Source organism: Phyllostomus discolor, chromosome 9, assembly GCF_004126475.2.
Source record: "Phyllostomus discolor isolate MPI-MPIP mPhyDis1 chromosome 9, mPhyDis1.pri.v3, whole genome shotgun sequence".
Lineage (NCBI taxonomy): Eukaryota > Metazoa > Chordata > Mammalia > Chiroptera > Phyllostomidae > Phyllostomus > Phyllostomus discolor.
The window spans coordinates 40,091,765-40,108,140 of NC_040911.2; the positions used below are offsets into that span (position 1 = coordinate 40,091,765).

The 16,376-nt window shown below is 39.4% G+C and overlaps 1 protein-coding gene and 1 pseudogene across 1 annotated transcript in view; both read right to left on the reverse strand.

Moving 5' to 3' along the window:
- Window positions 1–5,080, reverse strand: part of THOC1 (THO complex 1) — a 49,245-nt gene extending 44,165 nt beyond the window's left edge. Inside the window, exons 1-4 of the mRNA XM_028523918.2 lie at window positions 4,975–5,080; window positions 2,825–2,898; window positions 2,672–2,732; window positions 1,410–1,476 (exon numbers count right to left, since the gene is read on the reverse strand). Coding sequence (XP_028379719.1) covers window positions 1,410–1,476; window positions 2,672–2,732; window positions 2,825–2,898; window positions 4,975–5,028 — 256 coding nt within the window. The 5' untranslated portion in view covers window positions 5,029–5,080. The remainder of the gene's footprint in view (window positions 1–1,409; window positions 1,477–2,671; window positions 2,733–2,824; window positions 2,899–4,974) is intronic.
- A 10,144-nt stretch (window positions 5,081–15,224) lies between these two features.
- LOC114505949 lies at window positions 15,225–15,996 on the reverse strand (annotated as a pseudogene).
- Window positions 15,997–16,376: the final 380 nt, after the last annotated feature.

The window sequence follows — 16,376 nt, forward strand, 5'->3', positions numbered from 1 at the left end:
AAACATCTGCTGTATTGAATTTAACAAAATAGTTATGGACAATTTGAAAACATGTCACATACATAAACAATACTATATTCTCTTTCAAGGAGGAATTTCTCATCAAAATAAAATAAAAAAGCATTTATGTATTTATTTACAGTTTAACTAAAATGTTACATCCTCATCTTTCTCAAATAAAGTAAAAGTTCTAATTATAGACTGTATATAACTTCAAGTGTGAAAAACATTACTAGTCTACAAGAGCAACATATCAATGTAATCAGTGATATGTTAAGCAGATGCTGCAAACTGACAGGAACTAAGTGAGGAATACTCCATTGTAGAAGTCATTTAAATATGCTGAATGAATATGCATTTTATATAAAAGTTTAATGTGTAAAGTCAGAAATTATTAATCAAGCTGAGTTCACAAAATAGCTTATATTGGAAGGCCATTTTTATCTTGTATATTCCAGTTTTTGTAGGAATACCAAAATAATATGTGAATAATGCTTTACAGATTAAAAGGTGCTTTTTATATAAGTATTTCCTTTAATTAAATGGGTATTTTAACCAAATTAAAGAAGAGTGCTAATGAGCTATTTCTGTGTTGCTTTTTTTGGAAATATTTAACCAGTTCCTACTATATGTTAGGCACTGGGCACTTGCTGTACCTTTTTAAAATCTCTCGAAAATATCCCCCCTGCCACTGTCTCATTTCAAATGTCCCCTACCTAGTTTTTTCCTGCCAGCAGTCTCTCCCAGTACAACTCTTCTTCTATATCTTCTCTTTAACATGGTATACAAAGCCTGTTAGAAATGACACTAATCTATCCCTTCCCATGTCTTTCCTTACCATTTTCCTCCTCTGAGGCATTGTTCTTTAGCTATGCTGAATTTGGCCTTTACATATAGCTATTCTCATTTGTTTCTGCCTCACAAATTCATCATCCTTCACATCCTAACATCCTTTCTAAGACCTTCCTGATTCCTTTGGAAACTGAAATTCAGAGTGCTTCAACCACATTGCATTCCCACTTTACCTGTAGTAATTACACCTACTAAGACATTTACATGTCTGTTTTCTTCCATTAGCCACTAGGCTCCTCACAGGCAAAAAATGTTTTACTGACCAACAAATCTCCAAGTTTTAGCTTAGTACCAGGCACATAGTAGATGCTCAATAAATGTTTACTGAATAAAAGAAACAACTGGAGAACAAAGAAAGTGCTAAATTGTGTGCTGTATATTAAAGATGAGAAATAAATGTGAGCTAATTTAATTGGGACAACTTGTTGGCAAAGGGTAGGCAGAACTTGAAAAATGAACAAAATCAAATAGGCAGAGAGGTACAAGGAGAATAAATTTTAAGTAAGCATATCATGTCCAAGATTACTTAAAAAAAATTAACAATAACCCATACTTACCTTCAGTTACTCCCCCAATAGCAAGAGAAATAATAGCTAAAACGTTTTCACATGATGAATGATTTATCTACCAACAGAGAAGAAAACAATTTAATTAAGTAGCCAGAGTTCAGACTAACTTGATAACAATAACATACCCTGACATTAAACTGATCATCACAAAAATGGAATAAAGATATTTCTCACAGAAGATAAAATTGCTTTTAACATGAAAATGCAAAAACTGGATAATAGTTACTAATTATAGAAGTATATCAAGTAAATAATAAGCAGGTGATTCACTTAAAATCTAATGGTCTTAGAAAAATAGTTACATTAGCATGATTAAGGCTGTAAGCTAGTCAAATACAGAAATACTGAGGCCAAATCTCAATGGACAGGGCAAAGGCAAGGCCAGGGGAATGAGCTGTACTGCTGCTTCAACATGTCTGAGGGAGGGTTTTAATAGAAGGGAAGTAGTGCCTTGGTTCCATACCATCATAAAACCCAGCATTTATTGAGTGTTCATTAACTGTTGTTTTACACAACAACCTTGAGAGGATGGTTATTTGTCTTCTTACAAATGAAACTGAGGCCCAGAAAAGTAACTTGCCTGATGCCTCACCACAGGTTAAGTGAGTAGGTGTGAAGAAAAGGAAAAAAATGAATTTTGATGCAGAATTGCCCAAAAGAAGACAGCACTGTATTATCACCAAAGACATAAGATCTACCTCCTTGGGACCCAACCTTCACTTAACCAAGAATAAACTGTTGAAACTTTTCCTTTCATTCGAGTGCCCCACTAATGTTAAATAAATTCAGATTTCTCACACTTAGAGTGTGAGAAATTACTCTCAAATTAAATTTGTCTGCTGAAGTTAGATAGATGCTATTTTTTTATGTTAATGAGGATACCATAAGAAAATGACAGTATGGAACCCCAGTTCCCATGCTGCAAACATCCTATGTTTGACTGGACTTGAATGCGAGAGGGCCCACATCGAACTCTAGTTCTTGCTCAGGAAGACCTTGTATCAACTTTTCTCATACTATTCACTTGGAGAGAGCTCTCTTCATTTATTAAACCAAACACTTGAAGTTGCACCTGTGCTGTCAAAATCCTTAATCATTACATAACTTCTATACTATGATCAAGTCAGCTTTCACAAAGTAGCAAGCTCACGTTAGAAAATGTAATCATATTTAAATGTTCATTTTGAGAATAAACGTAATTTAAAAATATAGCAATTTCTTAATTTGCCAATAAATAAAAGTATACTTACAATTTCTTCTTCTAGAACACCTCTGAAAGCTTGGTCAAGGGTACATTTTTTTTCATTTTCACTATTAAAAACAAAAGACAACTGCATTTTTAAAATAGTTCAGGGTAAGTACGAACATTCAGGCAAGCATATTTCAGAATATCAATGCCTTACCTGCCAGGTAACTGGCTGAAGGTATTCAACAATGGCTTGATATTTTTGTTGTTTAGGGCCTCTCTGGTAGACTTCTAGAAAAATAAAAATAGAAAATAAGTGGAAAGATTTCTATTTATTATTTACTAAAAGCACATGTTATTCATTAATAGTATGTCTACAAGAATGTTTGTAACTGGGAAAAATTTCCTATCAGTCACTCTATCAGTAATTCTTATTCAAATACCACTTACTGATACAGCCTCATCACTTTAAGCCTGGCAAGAGCTTCCTAGCTTGACCTTCTTATTCAAGTATTTCCCTCCTACCATCTCTTCAACTATTGCATCAATGAGAATCTACTGCTTTAAAAAAAGTCTCCAATGGCTCCTTATTTACAGATTTTGGTTTTGAAGTTTTGTATCTCCTCACAAGGTCCCTCATAATATTATCCCACTCAATTTATCCAATCTTATTTCCCACTCCCCCTAACACATACCCTGCACTAAGGTCTAGTCATTCCCCACCCCGCCCATAATGTTCTACCAAGCTCACTCTAGTGTATTCACACATTCATGATATTCTTCCCACCTGTTTATACAAATTCTATCCATTCTTCAGGACCCACCTGAAGTCCTACCTCCTTTAGGTAGTTGCTCAGCAAAGTCCCTCAAACATAGTACACACTGAATAAATATCTGCTGATTGTCTGAAAACAGTCATAGTTGAAAGACAAACATATTGCAAAGTCATTCATCCTGTGAAAATTCATATACACTTAAAAAGTCACCTTAGTACCTCACAGGAGTTAAATTTATACTGAAAATGTACATCCCTGACTCTGCCAAGAATAGGCTATGTCATCTTGGGCAAATCCCTTAAGGCTTCATTTTCCTCATCAGTTAAATAAGAGGGTTGCCGTTGATCCTTACTACCTGCAGCAGCAGTGGCATCACCTGGGAACTTGTTAGAAAGGCAAAAACTCATGCCTCACTCCAAATCTACTGAATCAGAATTTACATTTAACATCTCCAGGTGATGCCACCACAAACTGAAGCTGGAGAAGCACTACACTAGATGACCTCCAATTAAATGGTCCTTTCCAAAGATAATATAATCTTGGATATTCCTATTACTCTTAGCAGAAACTTAAATCACCAGATATTAGATTACAGCAAAATGCACAGAAAGAAAATAATTCTGATGACATAAACAAGATATAAACAAACAGACTCCATACTGTATGGTAAAAAAAAAAAAAAAAACCTCATGCAAGAAAAATTCTTACCAAAAAGAATCAATTTTCTTTCACAGAATTTTCACGCTGACATTACTATAAATAACTATACTGGCACAGTTAAATATCTGAGTAGTTGAGTCTTTACTTTAAATATTGGCGTAAATGCTAAAGAAAAATACAGTAAATCAGGGTTCTTCATGCTGAAGGTAATAGCATGACCTTCGTAATAATGGCTTTGAAGTAAAAAAAATACTAGTAAATCACAACTATTTTGGAGCGGTTGTCTCAGTTTCTATCTCATCTACAAGGGATAATAAAACTTAGCCTACTTAACATTGCTAAGAGTTATATAAGCTAACATGAAGACGCTCTGCAAGGTGTTTCTCAAACGCTAAAACGACTCTTCCCCAATGAATAAGAATAAGATGACATCTGGCAAACCTTCCCAAGTTGATCTGTTTGCCTTTCCTACTTAACATCTTTCAATCGGCCTCTTAGGAGTGAGATTTAGAGGGTTAAAGGTGTGATGAAGAGGCGGCATTCAGGAGGCGGGGCAAGAACCAGTCGTCTGGGCTAAAACCACTCCGGCCCTCCCCTGTCAGCAGCTCCCTCCGGTTCTGGAAACACCTGTCCGGCTAAGCGCGCAATGCAGGGAAGCTGGACCTGGACCGTATAAGTGAACCCCTCACGCAGGCGCCCAGAACGTCGAGTCCTGACTCCCGCCGGCGGGATGGCGGAGGCGGACAGCAGAGGGCAGAGGCAGGTAAATCGCCTTTCCCACCGCCCAGCCCTCGACGGGGTCAGAAGCCGACGCTGAGGCGTATACACCTCTGTGCCCTCTTTATCCCAAGACAAAATTCCAGTAATTTCTGGGAGAGGAGGGCAAAAAGTAGCGCCGGCTCAAGCGTGCACCCTCCCGCCTTCGGCTCACCGTAAACCGCGACCGCGCTTCGGGTAAACTGAAGAGCGGCGGCGTCGGAGACATCTTCTCGGCTGCGCGTGCCCGCCACCACGCTGCGGCGCAGACGGATGACGTCAAGGCGGAAGCAACGAGATAACCAGCTCCGTACGCGGCTAGAGTGGCCTGTGAGCCAAGGGGCGGGGCGGCTGGATACTAGGAGCTTCACCAGTGACCGACCTCGGGTGGGCGTTGGAAGCCCGAGTCAGCCACACAATGACAAGTCCGGGTTCGTGGGTAACTTGGAGTGACGACCTATGGGAGGCCACGCCCTGTAACCTCTGCGCTGCCGAGCTGGGCATAGGCCGGGAGGCGCACTGCGGCGGTTTTCCGGGTTTGGGGAAGCCGGGCTAGTTACGGCTCACGGGGCTACTTGGGAAGGTAACCGCTGTCGGAGAATCCGAGGCAGGTGGCTCATCTGGGAAAGCTCCAGGCTGGGGGAGTGGTGGCCGTGGGCTGCCGGACCGCATTCATTCTCCCCGAAGGAGTAGTGTCAGCTCCGGATTTACACATCAGCCCTGCAGTTCATGGGCCCTGTAGTTAGCTCATTAGCAGTTCGCTCTTCTGTGAAATAGAAATAATGCTTATGCCACAGAACTCCTGAAAAGCTCTAATAAAATAATGAATGCAAGTGTGGCTTGTATGGCAATTTAAGGATTATTATTAATATTTTGGAGTCAATTAACTTTGCTGGCATATATAGGTCTCTACAGAAAGAAAAACCGAGGAGGAATGCAGTTTTCCGCATTGACAGGAAAATTGGTGGCTCCGCGTCCAGGTTAGCGGCACCCCTTGCAAAACCCTGCTTTCTCATCATTTTGCTCCCTTATTTCCTCTTATTGGAGAGACTTGGCGAATGAGAAGCCAAGTAGCAGTAACTTTCTTAGTTGAAATTATGCTGTAGGGAAAGAACTTATATATTGACCCAACCGTAAGAATTTTCTGCTCGTTCTTTCTCTTCCACGTGTACCGAAAAGAAGGAAGCTAGCTGTGCTTTACCTAAGCTTCATTAGCATGCAAAGAAAATACAGGAAGACAACAAAAAGATAACTGTATACCATTACCTGTAAGTGGGAATTGCGAACAGTGATGGCTACCTGGAACACTGCAGACTTTTTTAAAATCAGAATCATTCAGGTTTGATTGTATAAATCTCAAAATTGGCAAACAAACTGGTATTAACTAATTTTAAATATTTTTTTTTCAATGTGCGGTTGCTGGGGGCCGTGGCCTGCAACCCAGGCATGTGCCCTGACTGGGAATCAAACCTTCATACTTTGGTTCGCAGTGGGTGCTCAATCCACTGAGCTACGCTAGCCAAGGTGTTATTAACTAATTTAATAGGTATCTGCTGTAATAGGGTTATTATCATATTACAAATGAGTATTAACTATCTAGAGCACAACTAAGACCTGGGAGAGAGAAAAATTATTTTTTGCAAAAATTCAAACATAAAAGTTGGAGTTCACTGACTCATCTGTCAAAGCCCAGTCACTTAGAATTCTATTATTTAGCAAACATTTGTTGGGTGCATTGCACACAATGGGCAATATGTATGGAAGGAATAAGATGTATGTGAACAAAATGATAAAGCTTAATTCCTGTTTTGAGGAGCTCTTAGTTTGGTTGACATAAAAGAAACCATTACAGTATGTATATAATTTCTATCACAAATGTTTTAGATAATAGCTGCTGTAAGACATCAAAGGAGAGAGAACATAGGAGGTGATCAAGAAGCCTTCATGGAGGAGATAGAATATGAGCTGGACCAAGAAGGGATAGGGATAGGTAGGCCTGGGAGGGGGTGAATAGGAAGGACATTCCCAGTGGGGAGAACAGTATGAGCAGAGGTGTGGAAGGGAGAAAGCATAGTGAAAGATAGCTGTTTAATATTGAGTTCTAAACAAAAAGGGATGAAAAGACAAGGTTGGAACCAGATTGTATTAATGTTTGAAGCCAAAGAATATTATGTTTTTAAAAATGGCTTTTATGGTTCCTACCGAGTTATAGCTGACAGTGTATTTGGAGGGAAGGAGAGAAATGAACTATTTTGCTGCTGACTGAAGAAACAATAGGAAAAAAAGCAATTCAAGGGGTAATGAGGTGTTACTGTTTAGTACGTACAGATTTTGGCTTGGGATGAAAGAGTTCTGGAGTTGGATAGTGATGATGGTTGCACAACAATGTGAATGTATTTGAAAGCCACTGAATTGTACACTTAAAATGGTTAAAAATGATTAAAATGCTAAATTTTATGTATGTTTTACAAAAGTAAAAGAACAACAAAAAAATCTGATCTAGACATCTTCAAAAAGGCAAAGATAGTACAGATATCAGTGTGATTTGAGACCTTAAGATTGTATTTTAAAAAGCCAGGAAGTAGTAGGTAATGCATTTTCAGAAGACATCTATCAAAAATCATTACAGTAAAAATATTTTAGCATTTAGATCACTTTAATAAACGCTTTATAGTTCCCACAGCACTTAACATATAATACCTCATTTCATCCTATGGTGTTTTGCAGTGGGTAATACAACTGTTAGGCCTGTTATACATGAGGATGCAGACTCAAAGCAATGGGGCTCTTGATACAGGTAAATGACCAAATGAGACAACCCATGGGTTTTGATTCCAAATTTCATCCTCCTTACACTATGTTATGCTGTTCTATAATGGTTTTTTAGTCAGAACCTTCTATGAGACAGATACTTTTCTTGTACTACTTTTACTTCTTATAACAACATTGTACATAGTTATATATCAGTGAAGAAACAGGCTCCTCTTTCCTAGGTCACATGGCTAGAGAAAGCTAATTTGGGATTTGAGCCTGGCTTTAGTCCCAAAGCCTGTATTTGGTCTTAACTCTTGGATCTTTACTAACTCATTGGCCTGGTTGATGTCTCATAAATTATTTTCTTAGGTGGATAAGGTTAAGGATCATATTGTCATCAATAACACACTGTGCGTTTTTTAAAAGTATGTAATAATAGCAGTCAAAGGGCAAACATCCAATCGCAAGTAATCTCTTCACTTAGATTTATTGTGCACTTGTTTTCCCTCCTGTGCTAGTGAAGATAAGATGGACAAGGCACTGTCTCTCTGTTAGGATATACCCTCTTTGGGAAATGCTAGGCTCTGTGGTTTAGATCAGTTCCAAGCATTTGCATCTTTATTTCTCTTCTCTTTCTTGGTGGGATCTTAGATTCAAGTTACCATTGGAGTGGTGATATCTAGCAGATGTGGACCATGGGGCAGTTTAGTCTGCTTTTGTTGAGTCTTCATCCTCTAGCTCAGGCTAAAAGAAACTTTTTGTTCCAAGCTCACCAGTCAACCACATTAGGATATTGGATTGCAGCTTTCACTGGTTCAGGTTCTGGGCCTTTGTCATCTTTTCCCTTTTCTATCTTTCTGTAATTTGAATGGATTGAAAGAATTACATTGACAAGGAACTGATGTTTGAGAGTAAAAGCTGAGCAAAAAGAATGAGACTATTTCATAGGGAAAGGAATGGAAATTGGGTGAATAATAATGGGAGAGGAATGACACTTTGTGAGTATTTTTGTTGAAATAGAGGAATTATGTGAAAACTGTAGGTGCTGTACTTTATAGAGTGGTGGCATTTTTCAAGCACTTTATATTAATATTGTATTCATTCAATACATATTTATTGAGGACCTATTATCTGCCAGTCACAGGTACAATATGGGGTCATATATGCAGTATTATTATTTTATAAAATTCTAAGTATTGTATATATCATTATCTAGTATACATAGTAAAATCCTGTCTGGTGAGCTTGGTTGGAAAACATAGATAAGCCTAATTCAAGGTGAGAAATAAAATAGCGGATGACTTCTTGCCATGAAAAGTGTAGCTTCCCTGCAGGATTAGGGAGAGGTTTTGCCTGAAATTATACCATTGCTTGGCTTGTTCTCATTTCCTGTCCTGTCTCTCTACCCCTTACTGGGCTCTTTTGAGATCACCTTAATAAATCATTTGCTCACAAATTCTCACTTCAAGGTTTATTTCTGGAGATACTGATTGTGTTAGTTTGGATATACCGAGAAGCAGACACCAACTATTAGGGTTTGATGTGCAAGAGATTTATTATGGAAGTAGCAGGGGTAGGCAGGGAGAGCTTACAGACCACAGTGCAAGAAAGGATGGTTAGGTAGAAAGTTTAAGTGAAACACAGCACCAACAAAGTTTGACTTTGCCCGTGGGCAGTCCTCAATCAAATCTCCTAGCTGGAAGAGTATTACAGTATGCCAGAACCAGTCTACTATCTCTGCCATGCTCATACATCGACTAGAAGCAGCTTTAGAAAGCCTGGCTCTGTGCAAATGTGATTGATCCAGAAGCAGTAGCTCCGCTGTCAGTCAGTTGTGCTGCCCACAGCAAAAGATCTGAGTGGAGCACTTGCATGGCCACCACACTGTCCTACGGTATTGCTATTCATTCATTTTCAGAAAATATTTTCTTGGTTTGTTTTTTCTCAATAAATATATATAAACCTGGCACTGTGAACAAAACAGAAGAGTTACTACTCGCACATAGCTTTTACTCTGGGAGAGCATATTTTTTTAAAGTAGATAAAAACAAATGAATTTTATTATGTGATCAATGCTGTGATTGAAATAATAGCTAACATCTATTGAATGTTGTTGTGTGCTTGAATTCTAAGTGCTTTACGTGTATGAACTCTAATCTTCCCAGCAACCTTATAAGGTAGGTATTTTTTATTCCAAGTTTTCAGAAGAGCCTGAGGTGAACAATGCTTAAGTAACTAAGTTCCAAGGTCATTCAAAATCAAAGGAGTAAGAGACTGTGGTAGAGAATACTTAGGCAGTACTTATTTATTTATTCCAATTACAGCTGACATTCAACACCATATAGTTTAAGGTGTACAGCACAATGGTTAGACATTTGCATAATTTGCAAAGTGATCCTCCCAACAAGCACAGCTCTCACCTGGCATCACACATAGTTATTACAACACTATTAACCATATTCCCTATGCTGTGGTTTACATCCTTATAAATACTTCATAACTGCCGATTTACACTTTCTAATCCCTCCATCTTTTTCACCCAGTTCTCCAACCCTCCTTCCACACAGCAACCATCAGTCTGTTCTCTGCATCTACAAGTTCCTCTCTGGTAGCAAAGATTTCTCTGAGGAAGTGCTATTTTAAAACAAAATAATTTATTGATTTATGTGTGTGTGTGTGTGAGAGAGAGAGAGAGAGAGAGAGAGACCAATTTGTTGTTCCTCTTATAATATTTATGCATTCACTGGTTGATCCTTGTATCTGCCCTGACTAGGTATCAAACTAGCCACCTTAGCATATCAGGACAATGCTGTAACCAACTGAGCTACTTAGCCAGGGTCAGGAAGTGCTATTTAAGTTAAAATTTAAAGGGTGGGAAGGAAATTAGTTACATATTTGTGAGGGTGAGATTTGACAGGGGAAAGCAAGAAAGAGCATTTCAGGTAGAAGGAACAGCATGTGCAATGGCTTATGTTAGGGAAAAAGGTTAACACATTTGAGAACTGAAGGAATGCCATAGTGAGAAAGATGGAGAGCAGTGGAAAAAGAGGTTGTAGAAAAGAACAGAGCCAGATTCTTCAGGACTTTGCAATTCTCTAGAGTTTCATTCTCTTCTGCACACTACAGTCTTCTGGAATCTCATGGAACACAAAGTTTGTTTTTAAAAGTTCTCCACTTTTTGCATAAACTGTTTCAGAGGAGAGACATTTGCTTTCATTAGTCACCTTGCTTCCACTCTGTGGAGCATCTGATTTTCTTCATATGACTGGTGATTTTTCATTATGTGTTCATATTTATAAATAAAGGTTAAGATTATTCAGTCCTAATAGTTATTGTAGGGGATGCTCAGCACATTTCCCATTCCTCACTCACTATTCCCACCCCCTTTCACCCTGTCCTTGTAATAGACAAAACAGTTGCAGGCATATGACCAGACCTGGCCAGCAGAAAGTCTCTGACATTTTTTTTCTGCAGCTGGAAAATATGGCTGCCGTACTTGTCAGAATTCGTTTTTATAAACAAGAGAAGCCTCCTTCGGTTAGTGTTTTGAGATGTAAGTTATTGGGAGGATATCAGGAAATTCATGCAACCAAGTGGAAGGCTGGAGATAAAGCTTGAACTAAATGGAAGCTTGACATAGTTTCACCCTTAAGATATCCCTGCTGACTCCATTTTTAATGGTTTGGCTGTACTCTTGGACTCTGTGGCCCCAAGACGCTTGCCACCATGTCACTGAACACACAGCACCACAACATGCTGCTCCAGCTGTCCTGCACCGTTTCCAGCTTTCAGACCTGTGCACTTTTTCCTCTAGATTCAAAGTCTTGACTGGGAGTATCTGAGTGGCTACAGTCAGGTCTTGTGTTTGTGCCCTGGCTTGCAGAGAACAGAGAAAGTTATGCCCACCCTCCCTCTTTCAGTTTCTGTGGTGACCTGCAAAGCCCTGTTTTGGGAGTTTCCTCCTACTGGAAAGGGTATTTGGATGCTGGGCAGCCAATAGGATAGTATCCATTGGTTCTGTACAATTTTCTGTTACTTCAGGAGGTGTGGTGAAAGTTGAGCTAGTGATGCCATCTTCCCTATTATTCAGAGAATGCCAATCTATATAAAGAGGAAATGAGGCCAACCCACAGAAACAGCTGAAAGATGGGCAAAAGGCAAAGAAAGGAGAGTAACACAAAGGTGTTCAGTGGGGAGGAAATGTAGGGAGAGAGATGGGAAGGTAGTGGGAAGGGAGATTAATTGCAAATTATTTTGAACTTGGCTTTTTTTTTGTCAGATGACAGCTCTATTATGCTCTAAGTTATATGAACTATTAAGTCTCTTATTGTAGCTTAATACTATTTGGGGTTGGATTTCATTCATTTGCTGTCAGAATATCCCAATTAATGCAGGAGTTGAGGTGGGTTTCGTCTACAATTTTGTGAATTATTGTTTAGTTTCCTTTTCATTTCTCAATGTCAGAAAGAGGAGGCTAGGCTACCCCTATGAAGTTCTGAATGGAGTGGGTTGACTTCAAATTATCCATTGTGCTAGAGATTATGGTCCCTCGGGGGTGTCCACCCTTTTTGCATTTCTCTGGCACATTAGAAGAGTTGTCTTGAGCCACGTGTTAAATACATTGCGACACATAATTACAAAAAAAATCTCATGAAGTTTTAAGTAAATTTACGATTTTGTGTTGGGCTGCATTCACAGCCATCCTGGACTGCACGTGGCCCACAGGCTGCAGGCTGGACACCCCCGGAGTGGTTTTGCACACCTCTACTACTTCCTATGATCCAGGTGAAATCTGTAGTTGAATTTTACCTCTGAGTAGTGGTGGATCTTTCTTTGCATGCACAGCAAAGTAGCAGGCATGCCTCCTCTTAGGTGAGGGGTGAATTTAGTGGCTGTAGATATTAATATGAGTCTATCATATGTGACTGGAAATGATCTGGTAAATATGATTTATTTTCTGTAGTAATGATGACTCTAAGACTTCAAATGTCAACAACATTGGGAAAGTTTAGAGAAGGATGGAAGAGGAGTGTTTTACTATGGGTCACCTCCCAAAATAGAGTCCAAGTCTTGTGTCCAGGTAATTTATTTGAGAAGTGATCCAAAAAAGCAGTGGAACTAGGGAAAGAGAAACAGAGGAAGAAAAGCCATTGCAGAAGTATGTCATAGTATTGGTCACTGCTGTAGTTTGATTAGAACTCAATTTCACTGGAATCTTTTAAGAAGATATATATAATGTGTCTCAAAATTGCTTGCTCAAAGAAAGGAGGAAAGCATTTATCCATTGACACCCAGTCCCCCTTCATCAAACGCTGACTTAGGGGACATTGCTGGTGCTTGCATTAATACATAGAGGGCTCCCACAGGGGTTCTTTGCCACCGTACAATATTAGAGAAGCTCTGGGGCAGAAAAACAAAAAAAATGTATGTGTGATACAGCTGAAGTGAAGTGCTTCCAGTTTCACCTGTGTGGACTTGGCTGTCATAGCAGTGGCTAAAGTAAAAGTGGGGCCAAAGAATGGGAAACAAGACCAAGAGGTGTCTGACATAAGGGAGGGAAATGTGCTGACTTCTTAAATTTTTTATTTATTGATTGATTTTAGAGGAGAGAGAGTGAAACCTTGATTTATTGTTCTGCTTATTTATGTATTCATTGGTTGATTCTTGTATGTGCCCTGACCAAGGATTGAACCCACAACCTTGGTATATTAGGACAACACTCTAACCAACTGAGCTACCCAGCCAGGGCTGAATTCTTAATCTTATTTAAGCAGGGGAGGGCTAAAATAAACTGTTTTGTTGGGTCTTAGCTAATTAAAAATAATAGATTCAAGTATGTAGATTTCTAAAAACAAATAATTATTTCTAGAACCTAGAATAATATGTGCACCTCCAAGATCACTGGAGAAAATAAAAAAAAATACAGTTTATAGAACAAGAGTTAGAAAAGAGGTAATGAAAGCAAAAATAGACAAGTGGGAATCTATCAACCTGAAAAACTTATGCATAGAAAAGGAAACAAAAGAATTAAAAGCCTATAAGCTCTGGCAGAATAGCTCAGTTGGTTAAAGCATTGTCCCTCAATATGCTAAGGTTGTGGATTCAATCTCCAGTTAGGGCATTTAAGAAGCACCCAATGAATGCATAATTACGTGGAACAACAAATTGATGTTTCTCTTTTCTCCCTCTTCCTCCCTCTCTCTAAAAATCAATTCAAAAAAAGAAACAACCTATGGAATGGGAGAAAATTTTGCAAAGCATACATCTGGTAAGGGGTTAATATCCAAAAGATATGAGGAACTCCAGCAACTTAATAACAAAAAGCCAAATAACCCAATTAAAGAGTGGGCAATGTTCCTACATAGACATTTCTTTAAAGAAGACATACAATAAACAACAGGTATATGAAAAGATATTCAACATCCCTGGTCATCAGATAAATGGAAATCAAAACCACAATAGGGTATCAGTTCACACCTGTTAGAATTGCTATTATCAAAAAGAGGAGATAATCATGAGGATGTGGAGAAAAGGGAACCCTTGTATACTGTTGGAGGGACTGCAAAATGGTGCAGCAACTATGGAAAACAGTATGAATGTTCCTCAAAAGATTAAAAACAGAACTACCATATGACTAAGCAACCCCAGCTCTGTGTATGTGTATACACATATATATCCAAAGAAAATGAAGTCATTATCTCAAAAAGATCTCCACTCCCAGGTTCATTGAAGCATATTCACAATAGCCAAGATGTGGAAACAACCTAAGTGTCTATTCATGGATAAATGAATAAAGTAAATGTGAGATATATATGTGTGCGTGTGTATATATATATATATATATATATACATATACACATGTACTGTATATACACACACACTATAAGTGTGTGAATCTGTGTGCATGTGTGTATACTCTGCCTGGAGAAAGTCCAGCCACTGTTAATATAATGGGTACAATTTGTGCAACATCGGTGTAAACTGGCACCAAGGAGAGTGGACTGGAATGTGCATGTGTGAACAATGACTTCACTGTACTTGTCAGTGGGAGTGGTAGACGCCCTTGAGTGAACATGTGTACTGTGTCCATCACATTCAGAACAACTGAGAGAGTAGAGCAAAGACTCTGCATCAAATTTTGTGTTAAGCTTGAACATTCCTCCATGGAAACTATTCAGATGATTCAGAAGACTGCAGCAATGGGCAACTGGTGATTGACAGCTTCATCATGACAACATGCTTGCTCATGTATCATGTCTTGTACAGAGTTTTTTGGTGAAACATCAAATCACCCAGGTGACTCAGCCCCTCTGCAGCCCAGATTTGGTGCCCCGTGACTTCTGGCTTCTCCCAAAACTAATCACCTTTTAAAGGGAAGAGATTTCAGACCATCAATGAGATTCAGGAAAATACAATGGGGCAACTTACGGTTATTGGAAGAACCATATGAGGTCCCAAGCTGCCTACTTTGAAGGGGGCTGAAGCGTCATTGTCCTATGTACAGTGTTTCTTGTATCTTGTATCTTCTTCAACAAATGTCTATATTTTTCATAATATATAGCTGGGAACCCTCTGGACAAGCTTTGTATGTATACACACTAGAATATTCAGCCTTAAAAAAGGAAATCCTGCCATTTTGACAAAATGGATAAAACTGGATAATTTTTTTTGGAGAGGGAAATCTCTATTTTTTTTCTGTATAAAAACGTCCATCAGGTACAAATCAAAAGGGTTGGGGGCAGATGCTTATACAGGAACAGCAAGGGGACAGTCCCAGCGGTCTTTTGACCCTCTCTCATGTAGGCCTTGCTCAGAGTTCTAGGTGATCCATAGCTCCAGGGTGAACCCTGGGAGGGGTCAGGGGTGGAAGGCTTAGCCAGACAGCAGAGGAAGATCAGCAGAAGTCATGAGAAGGCCAGAATCCAGGGTCAGGACTGGTCCAAGTCGAGTTCTTTGGTTGGAGGAGTTTCTCTTAGCCCTTCAGTATTCACCAGGTCACTGTTGGTGTTGGAGTCATTCAGGGCAGTGAGGGTCACATCAGCTTTCTGCTTCTTTATGGGGGGACCCTGGCCTCAGGGACACTGGAACTGCTTAATGGAGGGGTAGCTGGAGGAGGCGATGAGATACCAGATGCCACCTTCTTGGGTCCTTTCTTTGGGTGACTCAGCTGGAAGGGGGACACCAGAGTCTTCATATACTTTGTGTTTCACAGTGGCCTTTATCTGAGACACTGTCATTCCTTAATGACACAGCTGATGTGATTAAGATAATCCCCAAACCGCTTCACAGCAGCCCTCAGCATCTCTATCTCTGTCTCCGTCCACTTGGCACCCACGAGGGAAGAGGTGGCCACAGGATGCAGCTGCATCCTTAGCTCTTCAAGCTTCGTGAAGGTGGCTACCACAGTGGAGATCTCTCCGCCCTTTGCAGATGATAATGTCATGGCCTCGCCAGGGTTACTGAAACATTTTCTTAAATATTTTATTTATTTAAGCCCTGGCTGGCGTTACTGAAACATTTTTTAAAAATATTTTATTTATTTAAGCCCTGGCTGGCATAGCTCAGTGGGTTGAACGCGGGCTGCAAACCACAGTGTCGTAAGTTCGATTCCCAGTCAGGGCACATGGCTGGGTTGCAGGCCATGACCCCCAGCAACTGCACATTGATGTTTTTCTCCCACTCTCTGTCTCCCTCCCTTCCCTCTCTAAAAAATAAATAAATAAAATCTTTACAATTTAACCATTGTCTATATATATTTTTTAATCTCTTAAGAAAAATGTTTCAGTACTATTGGTAATGCCAAAGAATTAGACATGTCAAGAG